Source organism: Engystomops pustulosus, chromosome 2, assembly GCF_040894005.1.
Source record: "Engystomops pustulosus chromosome 2, aEngPut4.maternal, whole genome shotgun sequence".
In the NCBI taxonomy this organism is placed as follows: Eukaryota; Metazoa; Chordata; class Amphibia; order Anura; family Leptodactylidae; genus Engystomops; species Engystomops pustulosus.
Window position 1 is genome coordinate 24,287,898 of NC_092412.1, and position 13,479 is coordinate 24,301,376.

General features: G+C 39.6%; 1 protein-coding gene across 8 annotated transcripts in view; it reads right to left on the reverse strand.

The window, feature by feature from the left end:
- DLG2 (discs large MAGUK scaffold protein 2) overlaps positions 1–13,479 on the reverse strand; it is an 860,202-nt gene that overhangs the window by 390,128 nt on the left and 456,595 nt on the right. The window contains exon 1 of one of the 8 annotated variants that reach the window (XM_072134008.1): positions 5,106–5,403. The exons of 6 other annotated variants lie outside the window; for them this stretch is intronic. In XM_072134008.1, the coding sequence (XP_071990109.1) occupies positions 5,106–5,183 (78 nt within the window). In that variant the 5' untranslated portion in view covers positions 5,184–5,403. Of the gene's footprint in view, positions 1–5,105; positions 5,404–13,479 lie in introns of those variants that run through there. One more of the 8 variants, XM_072134011.1, reaches the window with a different exon arrangement.

Genomic DNA, 13,479 nt, shown 5'->3' on the forward strand with positions numbered 1-13,479 from the left:
AAGGCATCCATCATATTACATAAGGATGTTTATAATAAATTACCGCCTTGCGTGGACTAATTTATTGTGATTTTCTCAAAGCTGTAAGTCAACAGCGACAGATTTATCTACATTCACTTCATTGCGAGGTGTTGACAGATCCTGTGAATTAGTAAAAAGGTGTGAAGTTTCATCCCGAGACGACGTACTAGTAGAAGACGCTCATGGAATAAGAGCTCTACAAGCCTTAAAGGGATCTCCTTAAAGCTCCCTCTCCTTTTAGGTTCCTATGACAATACGTTCCGGTCCTGTTTTCTGCTGCTGCCTTGGATTTCATAACAACCAAACATAAACAATCAATAATTATACACGAGTCATATTGATTTGCTCCAATGAGACATTCATATGACACAACCGCCCTGCCAGAAGGTAGGAATGAGAAGAGTTGTCACTGAGAAAGCTCTGCTCATAGGAACTGCCTGATACAGGACCTCAGGGGTGGAGCTTGGGAAAGGGAACACCCATGAATAAATCTATGTGTCAGATACCACCCCCTAAGGGCAAGTAACTACATTATAGTGTCCATTTTCGTAGTTAATGTCAGGCTACAGCAAAAATCCAATACAAAATACTTATTGCAGTGTAGGAAAGCCTTTAGGATGGCCCAACTATGGAACCCTCCAACAAACAGCCCAGATGGCCAGGGGAAAAGAACATAAGATGGGTCCACTAGAGGGAGTATCAAACCTTGTTAGTCATTGTCCTGAGCAATGAATCTCTGCCTTACAGCTATATAACCCAATGTGTCATCTAAACCCTATTAGATACCGTTTAGATGAGGGATTAAGCCCCACATTACCCTAGACCACCAGGGTAAAATATAACCATATATACATTTACATAACACTCTCTTAGACAAAGTTTACATGATGATGGGTATCAAAACCACTGATCCCTTCTACTCACCACCAGGGGATAAAATAAGAGCCCTCTCTACTACTCTAGACCACCAAGGAATGAAATATAAGCCCCCTATTTTACCACAGGTCACCAGGGAATACAAAGTGAATCTTTTCTTTTACCTAAGACCACCAGGGAATAAAATATAAAGCCTCTCTGCTACTCTATATCACCAGAGAATTATATATATGAAGCCTCTGTACTGTTCCAGAACAACAGAGAATTAAATATAAACCCCCTACTACCCAAGACCATTAGGGATGAAATACTGTAGACCACCGGGGAATAAAATATATACTGCCCTTCTACTCAAAACCATGAAGCAATTAAAAAATAAAATAAAAACTCTCTCTACTACCCTAGACCACCAGGGAATATAATAAAAACTCTCTCTACTACACTAGACCACCAGGGAATAAACTATCAATGCTCTCTACTAGAGAAGTCTACATGGGAATAAAATACATGGCAATAACATACATGGGAATAAAATATGATCCTTCTCTACTACACTAGACCACCAGGGAATAAAAAATCAATACTCTCTACTACACCAGACCACCTGGGTAAAACATTTGAACCCTTTCCATTAAACTGGACCTCCTGGGAATAAAATATGGTCCATTCCTACTACATTAGACCACCAGGGAATAAAATATGAACCCTTTTGACTACACTAGACCATCAGGGAATAAAATCTGAACCCTCTCCAATTGACTAGACCACCAGGGAATAGAATATGAATCCTTCCTCCTTCATTAGACTACCAGAGAATGAAGGATGAACCTTTTCGACTCAACTAGGCAAAGATGAAAACCCCCTACCAGACTAGACCTCCAGGGAATAAAATATTAATCCTCACTACTACACTAGACCACCAGGATCTATCAATGATGCTTCTCTACACTAGCACAAGGAAAATATGAATCCCCTCTCTTTAAGCCAAGATCACAATGAACAAAACAAAACCCATCCTCTGCTACCCTAGACCACCAGGTAACTGTTACTACTCTAAAATGAAGTATGAAACTACACTGCTACAGTTCAGTTGTCTGGGTGCTCAGTACATGAATCCAACCAATTGTTTACTAGATTTGAGAAATTTATATAAGAACAATCCTAAACTTGTCAGGGGGAGATAGCAGCATTCAGTGACACACCCCTAAGGAAGATAAAAGGTTACCGCCCACTTGCCTATTACACAAAAATCCACATCTAAACTTCTGTTGACTGTATCTTGTTGATGGGTGGATGGATTTTAACAAAACAAACACCGAACTGATCAGGGGCGCAGGGTGAATCACAAGTCATTCAGCATTTTGGATTTGATGAAAGGTCATTCAGAACAACTTTCAAGGGCTGCCAGGCTATATACTACAGGGAACAGGCAGGCTATATACTACAGGGGCTGGCTATATACTCCAGGGAGCTGTCAGGCTATATACTACAGGGGGCTGGCTATATACTACTGGGGGCTTGCTGGCTATATACTACAGGGGGCTGGCAGGATATATACTGCAGGGGGCTGGCAGGATATATACTGCAGGGGGCTGGCAGGCTATATACTACAGGGGGCTTGCTGGCTATATACTACAGGAGGCTTGCTGGCTATATACTCCAGGGGGCAGGCGGGCTATATACTACAAGGGGCTGGCAGGCTATATACTACAGGGGGCTGGCAGGCTATATACTACAGGGGGGTGGCAGGCTATATACTACTGGGGGGTGGCTATACAATACAGGGGGCTGGCAGGCTATATACTACTGGGGCTGGCTATATACTACAGGGGTCTGGCAGGCTATATACTACAGGGGGCTTGCTGGCTATATACTACTGGGAGCTTGCTGGCTATATACTGGGTTGTCTGTGACCAATGCATTTGCCACCCTCGGCTTATACTTAAGTCAATAGGTTTTTCCAATTTTTTGTGTGTTAAAATTAGGGGTCTCGGCTTATACTTGGGTCGGCTGAGTTCTATTCCCAATTTAATGCCCTTTAAATGGTTCAAATTTTAACAAGGTCTTGATTAAAAATATAATTGTCTTCATCATATATTAAAATAAATCTATTTGGGGAATCATCCCGTTTATAAATGCAGCAGCTCTGTCCCGGTGTAGCAGAGCTGAGTTTGTTGCAGGTGACTCTACTCCATGATCAGAGACAACTGTGACAAATCCGTCTCTACTACATCTTTATACCAAACACACAAGAAAGTTTGCAGCGGTAGCAATTTACAACTAATGACAACATTAGGATTTCTAATTAAAATACCAACAATTAGACGCAGTAAATCTCAATGAAACATCCCCAAAGTGGTATAAAAACAAATTCAGGCTCCCATCAATCCCATGATGCGGAATTCATGGCTTCTGCAACCAAACTACGGGCAGTTATGGGTTACCTACAAGATAGGTTCCGTAACTTTGTACTTAAGTTGAATTTGTATGTAAGTCGGAACTGTATATTTTATAATTGTAAAAAAATTTTTGTCCCATTACAATTTTTCAAAAGTTTGTGCTGTCATAAGACCAAGGATTATCAATAAAGCTTCATTACAGACACCTTACAGCTTCACCAGAGGTCACAGGGGGCAGAGGGGTCCGTCTGTAACTAGGGGTCGTCTGTAAGTCGGGTGTCATTAAGTTGGGGACTGGTTGTATAGAAATACTTTTTTAACACTTTATATCATTGATTCAATCATTAACCCTAAAAGTACTGGGCATAGTAGACACAGATATAGCAGAGCTCAATGTGTTATGGAGATACTGCAATACAGTAGCTTTACCTGCAGTGCTATGGAAACCCCACAACCCTGTACTCATAGTAGTTGTGACAGATGACAAACTCGACTCTACTTCTCCTCCGAAGAAGTCAGGCTCATTAACAGTAAATGTCAATCTGTCACTTGTTGGGTTGTATTAGGATATGAAGGTAAGGCAAGAATAATTAGCTATGAGTGATCAAAAATAATCAAGATGTTAATATATTAATAGCTTGAATTAATAGTAGAAGAAAGTAAAAGATAATAGTAAAAAGAAATAATAAAAAAAAACATTTTGAATAATAAAGGACTAATAATAATAACAATGATTAATTATAATAATATAATATTTTGTATAATAAAGCGATGATAGTACAAATAAAAAGTAGTGATAAAATAATATTAATAATGATAAAATAATGATAGTGAACTATTTTGTTTAATAAAGTGATAATGCAAATAATAATAATACAAATAATAATAATAATAAAATAATAGTAAAAATAATAATAAAAAATAATAGTAATACTAATAATAAAAAAATAATAGTAGTAAAATAATAATAAAATCATAATAATAAAATAATATAATAATAATAGCAATAAAATAATAATAGTAATAAAATAATAGTAATAATAATAGCAATAAAATAATAGTAATAGTAATAATAAAAAAATAATAGTAATAAAATGATAATAAAATCATAATGATAAAATAATATAATAATAATAGTAATAAAATAATAATAGTAATAAAATAATAGTAATAATAATAATAATAATAATAATATAATAATAATAGTGATAATAATACTAAGAAAATATTCATAATAATAGTAATACCTCTACTACTAATACTAATAATAATAATAATAATAATAAAATGACTATACAAAATGTTATAAAAGATTCCTAATAAAAATACTAAAATAATATTTAAAAATAATAAAAAAAATGTGGCTTTATAACACAGTAATGAAACAATATAATCTAAAATCATATGACACAAATTAAAAATGTCAAACTAATCAACTAAACTAATCAAAACAAGACAATTACTTCAAATAATATTGTAATGTAAACCAAGCTGAAATATTTAATAACATAAAGTCACCCGATTAAATAGGATGAAAAATGCCATAAAATAGAAAAGTAGAACTTTATGATCATGTATACAATAAAGTCCTTGTAATAGCCGTCATAGTAGCCGCTAGAATAAAATAATGCAATAATCATCAATCAGGGTAATTATTATTTAAAATAATAATGAAAATAAAAATATAATATAAAATAATATAAATATTTTATCATAATGGTGAAAAGGAGAAAAATAACTAAGTAATAAATTTCAATATAAATAGCAATAAAATAATAAAATTCAGTAATGCACGTTTTTTTCTTGTACCTTTTGCAGTTTGGCTTTCCTGGCATTGTGGACAAACCTGCGCCCCAGCTTCTTGGCATACCAGATGGAGGCAAACATATCTGAGATGTGGGGCTGAGGCTGGAGGAGCTCTGGAGATGCTGCTCTGCTGCTGACAGCTCTTGTAGTGTGTGGGAAGCCTGAGATAGTCTGCAGGTAGATCTACATACTGGCAGCAGGGTGGCTGCTGCTGCTGCTGCCATGAAGCATCTCTGTACCCAGCTCACATCTAGTCTGCTGCTAAGTGCTTGTCTGCTGCAGGATGATGCTGATGCTGACTACACATGGAGCAGCTGGGCTGTGAGGGCACAGGGGCTGCACCACTGCTTTATACAGTGGCACCAGAACAATGGGGGGGGGGGGACACACATTTACTTTTATGGGTTGAAAAGCAACATCCCACTGCTATAAAGTGCAATACAAGCCACATAAAACCAAAATAATTCATTGCCGTAATAGATGTACGACTGTTCTGCAGGGGAGATGAGGGAACTAGTTTTACCACAGGGCTATTGCTAAAACATATGATGGATGGAAACTGATGCCCTAGTGCACCTTCTCTACTGCCATATAGTGTACCAATAACCAGGCTATACAACTATCATACAATAAGGTTCCTAAATTACACCGCCACACCACACATATACCTCATTACATTCACCTGCATAACTATATAGCTGAAGTAAATAATTTGCACCATATAATGCTCAGATAACGCCACAAAACAGTGCTCAGATAATACCTCCATACAGTGCTCAGATAATACCAATATACAGTGCTCAGATAATACCAATATACAGTGCTCAGAAAATACCACCCTACAGTGCTCAGTTATTACCAATATACAGTGCTCAGATAATACCAATATACAGTGCTCAGATAATACCTCCATACAGTGCTCAGATAATACCAATATACAGTGCTCAGAAAATACCACCCTACAGTGCTCAGTTATTACCAATATACAGTGCTCAGATAATACCAATATACAGTGCTCAGATAATACCTCCATACAGTGCTCAGATAATACCAATATACAGTGCTCAGATAATACCTCCATACAGTGCTCAGATAATACCAATATACAGTGTTCAGATAATACCAATATACAGTGCTCAGACAATACCACCCTACAGTGCTCAGTTATTACCAATATACAGTGCTCAGATAATACCAATATACAGTGCTCAAATAATACCTCCATACAGTGCTCAGAAAATACCACCCTACAGTGCTCAGTTATTACCAATATACAGTGCTCAGATAATACCAATATATAGTGCTCACATAATACCATAGTACAGTGCTCACATAATACCACCATACAGTTCTCACATAATACCACCATACAGTGCTCACATAATACCACAATACAGTGCTCACATAATACCACCATATAGTGCTCACATAATACCACAATACAGTGCTCAGATAATACCAATATATAGTGCTCACATAATACCACCATACAGTGCTCACATAATACCACCATACAATGCTCATATAATACCACCATACAGTGCTCAGATAATACCACAAAACAGTGCTCAGATAATACCACAATACAGTGCTCACATAATACCACAATACAGAGCTCATATAATACCACCATACAGTGCTCAGCTAATACTACAATACAGTGCTCATATAATACCACAGTACAGATAAGACCACAATGCAGTTCTTAAACGGGTTGTCCGAGACTTATTAAAAAACAAAAGGTGGCCAGGAGGGGGCTGCTTAAAAAAATACTACCTTCCGGCGCCCTCCGGGTGTCCCGTGCTGCTTTTGCTCTAGTCTGCGGGTCATGTAAACAAACATGACCGCAGGAGCAGACCTTAGCGGTCCCTATTCACAGCATTATATATGCGGGATGGATTGAAGTCGGGTCTGGCCGGAAGCTGAATCCTGCACTTCTCTCGTGGCCATGTTCAATTACATGGCGCGGACTGGAGCGACAGCAGCACGGGACACCCGGAAGGCCCCGGGAGGTAAGTACATCTTTATTTTTTTAAGCAACCCCCTCCCAGCCACCTTTTTGCTTTTTTAATAAGTCTCGGACAACCCCTTTAAATAATAGCACTATACAGTGCTGAATGAATATCTCTATACAGGGCTGAAATAAAACCACCATTTAGCGTTAAATGTATCCAAATACAAATTATCTAGGGCTCAAATTATACCACCACACAATAAAGCCCTCATGAAGTTCATAAAGGGTTGTTCTCATTTCAGCAAATTAATGTTATTGTTTGTATGATGTAAGATTATCAACAGAACAAGCTACTTTCCTCCTCCTCCCTAATAACCTGATATTTACTTTGAAGGAGGGGTCTACAGATCCCAAAGAACATCTTTAACAAGTTTATTTAGAGAGGATGACGGAGTGAGTGGATTGAAAGGGGAGAAACAAATGCCAGACCCCTGCCAACACATAGTGAAGGGGGTAGTTGAAAATAGCGCCCTCTCCAGGTCAGGAGCTGTTAGGGAGATTGTAGATTTTAGAACCAGGATATTGTGTAATTGTAGCTGTAGCTACTGTAGCTACTGCCATTGCCTGCCGTTCAATAAAGGACCGTGAGTTGATTTGCACAACGTTGCCTCGGTCTGATCCCTGGATACGGCTGTCACCACCACGGGCTCCCCATCCATTACCCAGGGACTCATCCTACAGACACTCAGGGGTTGCCCCAGGGAGAACCAGTACATCAGCCTCTCCCTCCATATTTCTTGAACACACCACCTGCTGGAGACCTGCCAGGCTGTAGGACAGCCCTCCGGTCTCCATACCAAGCACAGTGACACTAGCGTGCCATAGGCAGCACCAGCCAGCCACTGCAGTATTCCGGACTCCAGGCCCCAAGAAAAGGCTAGGCCCCAGTGGGGAATGTTGCACAAAGTTTGCTACTGGAGATGATAGTAAGTTTTCTATTTCACCCCAAGTTCTCTATTTTAATCAGTCCTTTTCTAAAATACCCTAAATGATCCTTCTGGTGCTTTTGGTTGAGATAGAAAGTTATTTTTTGATAATCCTCTCCTTTCTGTGTATGGTGTACGGGAGACATCATAGCAGCTAGTCTCCAGCCACCGGCTCTGAGACAACTGAGAAATATAGATAATGAAATCAGTGAGGAAAACTGCTAAAAAGGGCAAAACTCATATCACGGTCAGAAACATTATTACTGTCAACACACTGTGATTATACGGCTTCCCACAGCAGAAGATTAGAGTGGGGTCATCGGCTTACTGAGGGAAGCAGACTCCCGTTGTCCACGTGAAGGAGTTGGCTCTTTGTGTCCCGAACAACCCATCACTAGCCCCTCCCCTTCCATTACAAGACAAGCTCACACACAGACACTTTCTGCCGGCAAGCAGCATTCTGCAAAGACTCTACAAGCTATAGATAAGATAAGGTCTTTATCCAGGGGAAGGAGGCACTCTGTCTGTTATAGCTCTGATGTAGCAGAGCTGAAGTATGTCATTGTATGTTATATCCCTCTCTTTGATCTCATCATCTCTCATCGGTCTCATCCTTCTATGTGTCAGATACTAGTGAATATTCAGAAGCTCAAAAAAAAAGTGTATATAAACCCTGTACCCTGATAATCTAAGCACATTGTCAGCACATAGCATAACATAGCACTAGAGGAACCATGAAGTGTCTGCTCAGAGAGTCCCCACTCACACTCTGGAATCTTACACTGATCATCACTGAGTGATAAGAGCTAAAACAGCAATAAAATTGAGTAAAATTGTAAAGTAAGGGGTTGAAAATTATCTTTATTGTGTAAACATCGCTAGGGGAATAAAAATTTAAGAACTTTGTTTCATGGGCAAACCCCTTTAAGTCTAGCTTCTGCTGTGTTTTACCAGGCACATGTACCGGAGACTCTGCTGCACCTGATCCAGATACTTCTCCTTAAATGGTTTCCTAGCAAGGCATCATGGGACATGTAGTCACCACAGTTTTGTCCTGTCTCTCACTTGATCCAGACAGTCTCTTTTGATCTCTAAAAGCAAAATGGCAGAGAGAAACAAGATTCTCCTCTATAAAAAAAATCTGTAGAGCTGTGAGAGAAAATAGAAGAATACAATTATCAAGGATTATGTTGAAGAGAACCAATTAACTATTCCCCCCAATTCCAACTATTTGTATCCCATAATAGTGTCTGCTTCTCTTACTAGTTTTTTCTCTAGTCACCATCATCACTTTGACCAAATATGCAAATTTTGCTATATTCTGTCAAGTGGGTGGTACCAGGCTGTCTACTCCAGCCCAGGACCTCCCACCGGACATTATAGCATATTGGGTTCCAAAATTAAAGGCTTGGGAACGGTGGGGGCTAGAGAAGAAGTTGTAACTGCTTCGGAACCAGTGGAGCGCCACCTATTGTTGGTGAAATTAACCCTTTATCGCTTATCCAATACATCTGTAACTTCCCGTTTACGGTCCGGCCTATTAAAAACCTGTAATGCAGAAATCCTTCGCTATCTCATTTAGACAATACAATTTCTCACCTCCGCAAATGGAGACAATTTGTGCACTCTGTCAATAACTTTATTGCTTTCTCGCATGTTCACGGCCTAACGACCAAACTACTTAGAGGACAGAAATGATTGGCTTTCTCCCAGGCCTTAAAATCATTTGGCGTTTTTTTAATTGAAAACTACATTTTACCTGAAGGCCAACAGCTCGACTGAAGACATTAAAAGAAAACACAATCTCCATTTTTAATCTGTGATAAATTAGGACTAGTGATGCGCTGACAGCTCCGGAGTGAAATGCGATGTACAATAATTAATTCATGCTTAGAAGGCTAATAATTAATATTCATGTCTTACTTCTGGCATCAAATTAATTAAGGCTCATCACTATTCAGACTCTATCTTCCATGCTTTTTATAGGAGGTAAAAAATGATAAAATGTTATATAAAGATGAGGTAAAATATCAATTAGAGCTGAAATATGGTATCGCTTACAGAAGACCTTCTACTATCTCCACCAACTTCAACACTTTAGTAGGTGTTGTTCCATTGGTTCTGGCACAGTTGAAATTTTGTCTCTAGCCCAAACCATTCCCGAGATATCCCAACACCTGTCATTTTGGCTCCCAATATTCCAACTAGGGTCAGATGGGTGGTTCTAGAACAAAGCAGTCAGCCCAGGACCACTCACTTAACTTAAGAGAGTCTATTTAACATATTGGGGAACATTTACTTACCCGGTTCAGTCGCGATCCCACGGCGCGTTGTCCGACGAGGATTCGGGTCTGCCGATGTGTCGCTTCTGCACCGAAGTCCGCCGGAGTTCACCTTCTTCTTCCTGGTATATGTAAGTGCTGATCTGGCGACACAATTCTTTTTTTAAATTCCGCGGTTTGTCGGAATACGTAGGGTTGTCCGACAGCCGCGCCCCCCGATTTCTGTTGTGGTGGCAATTCACCACAATCCAATCGCATGCGCCAAAACCTGGGGCAATTCAGCACAAAACGGCGCAAATCGGAAGCCGCTGGACCCTTAGTAAATGTGCCCCATTGGGTTCTATCACTAACAAAAATGATATCTCCAGAACAGAGGAGCTACAGAGAAATTTCCGACTGTGCCAAAATCGAGGAAATGGAGAATCAGAGTTGGTGGAGTTGATGACAGGTTCACTCTAAAGTCACCTGGCACATAATAGAGATGTTCTCCACAACTACCAATTTCGATAGGACTGGCCGACGAGGTGATGTGGGGTGTGCTACAGCCCAGCAAAAACTAATGAAAGCTGAAGAAAGAAAAAAGATAGGCCATGTTGAAGTTTAACCTGCCCATACCCACAGGAAATTAGCTGCCACCAGAGGTAGAGATGCAAATGATGAATCTGAAGAAGGCGAGGGGCCGAAAGCAATTCCTTAACAATAATATTGAGTAAAGATCCAAAAAGGTGAAACAGCAGGATCAAAACAAGGTACAGGGTAAAAAAGAAGGTAATCAAGAAGATAAAAATGTCCAAACTTTCTGAGTGAAGGGGTTCAACTGCTGAAACCTCCACCCATCAGGAGAGCAGGACTTCTACTCCTCTCCATGCCTCCATACAGGCATGCTGTGATTTAATTGATCAGATATATATATGCATGGGTCACAGTTTGCTAATGTTAAAAGGCTAAAGGACCTGTGATGATGTCAGCCTGAGAAGGCCACACCCCCTAGACTCGCTATAGATATCTCTGGATACCAGGTCACCCATTCTGTGGTTCGGCACGGCGCACTCCACGTCCCCCCCTCCAATTGATGTGGAGGTGGCATTGGGCTGGTGAAAAGTAGCAATTGCACCAGGAATTGATACGTTATATATTAGGTTTAAAATACCCCAAACATTAAGGGGTTACACTGAGTTCCAGTTTAGAGGTTTAATTTATTCAGATTCTTTGCGCACAACATATTTTACCTCCTGTTTATTTTGCTTATTTCTTCCCTCTCAAAGTTGAGATGACGACAGTAATTCATTCCCGCAGCCGCTCCCTCCATCTCCAAATTGAAGTGCAGGGCCTGGAACATGACTATTGATCCAGTCCAGTACAATGCCTATGCCAAGACTATCTGCTTAATCTGTAAATTGGTTTGTGAATGCACAAATCTGCCGCCGGATCTGTGAATGGCATCAAGGGGCTGAAAGGGAGAGATTTAATATCCATTAAAATGAAAAAATAAATAAGCTAGAAAAAAACCGCCAATATTTCTTGCCCAAAATTTATAGCAGAATTCACCTTATTTACTCGGAGATCCTATTATTATGCAACTTTTTCATAGGGCAGGAGTAGAACCTCTGATTTTGATAATTTTTGCATTTTTTGCCATATTTGGAGTCAAGACTGGGATTATACAGTAGATTGGACTTAAAGGGAACCTATCACCACATTTTTCACAAATACAGCTAGTAGCAGGTTCCTATAGAGCCCTAGTAAATATCTGACCCCCTTTTTTTTAGCTAAAAATTGTTTTCCTAGCATCCCCATAAAATCAGAGTTATAAACTTGCTTGGTATCTAGGGATCTATAGAGTGAGTCAACGGGCGTGGCCTAATGTAACGCGACCAGGGTGACCGTGATCATCAGGGGCCATTTAACCTCTTAACATTAGCAAACTGTACCCCATGCACTTATCTGACCACATAACAAATCACAGAATGCCGGCATGAACTTCTACTCCTCTCCATGCAGGCTGCTGGGATTTCATGTGCTATGATTTGCTGTGATGTCATGTGATATGTGCTTGGTGTACAGTTTGCTTATAGTAAACGTCTAAAAGACCTGTGATGATGTCACCCTGGTCACGTGACATTACTGCTGCATGCCAAGAAAACATGGGGAGGAGCTGCTGAATTCAGCCTGAGGAGGCCACGCCCACCTCGACTCACTACAGACATCCTTGGATACCAGGTAAAATTATAAAGTTGAATATATGAGAATCTGAGGGGAACAATTTGTAGCTAAAAGAAGGGTGTCAGTTAGTGGCCTATGGGAACCTGTATTTGTGAAAAATGTGGAGACTTAAAGGAAACCTGTCATCAGGCTTTTGGCTTTGTGAATTACAGAACCAGAGATACAGGCAATTATAATCCCAGTTGGGGATATAAACTGCACATAAAGATCCAGTTCCATCTATTTTGAATCTGAAAGATGAGATCCTTTTCTAGGTGCTATATAACAGAATATAGGGGCTTATGAAGTGACACATTCCCCTCGAAATCATTAAACTTGTCTCATCTCTCTTGTCTTGTCTCATGTGAAAATGGGTTTAGAAGAGTCAAATTTGCCTGACTTTAGGGGAATTTTTTAAAAGTTGAACAGGTGAGATTTCATACAAAAGAGGGAATTTTAAATATGATGTTTCATAGCCTACCTAGTATTTTAGTGGGGTAAAACCTGGTGACAGGTTCCCTTTAATGGCCTTTATTCAACCTTATGAAAAGGGTGTCAAAAGTCCCAGGTCTCCCTTAGGATACCCCTGAATTAAAAAAAAGAGGTATCCAATACAGGAACGGTTAATGGGTGAGGGGGTCTATCTTTCTATCTTTTAGGTGATGTCCGAAACAAGGCCGCCATCTTGAATTCTGACGTATCAGCAAGTTTTTCCAACTGGAAGGGGGTCATGTAACAGATCAAGTTATCAACACAGAAGTTGCAACAACAATAAGGTCTTGGGTGTCCTTGGGGTCGATACTCACCAGACCTTAACTAGGTCATTAGTAGACCATCAGCAAATGTAATTATAGATTCGTAGATCCGGAACGAATCTCACAATTTTCAGAGACAAATCAAAGTATTTTCTGATTCGCTATAGATGAATTTTGTAAATAATTGACTAGGACTGT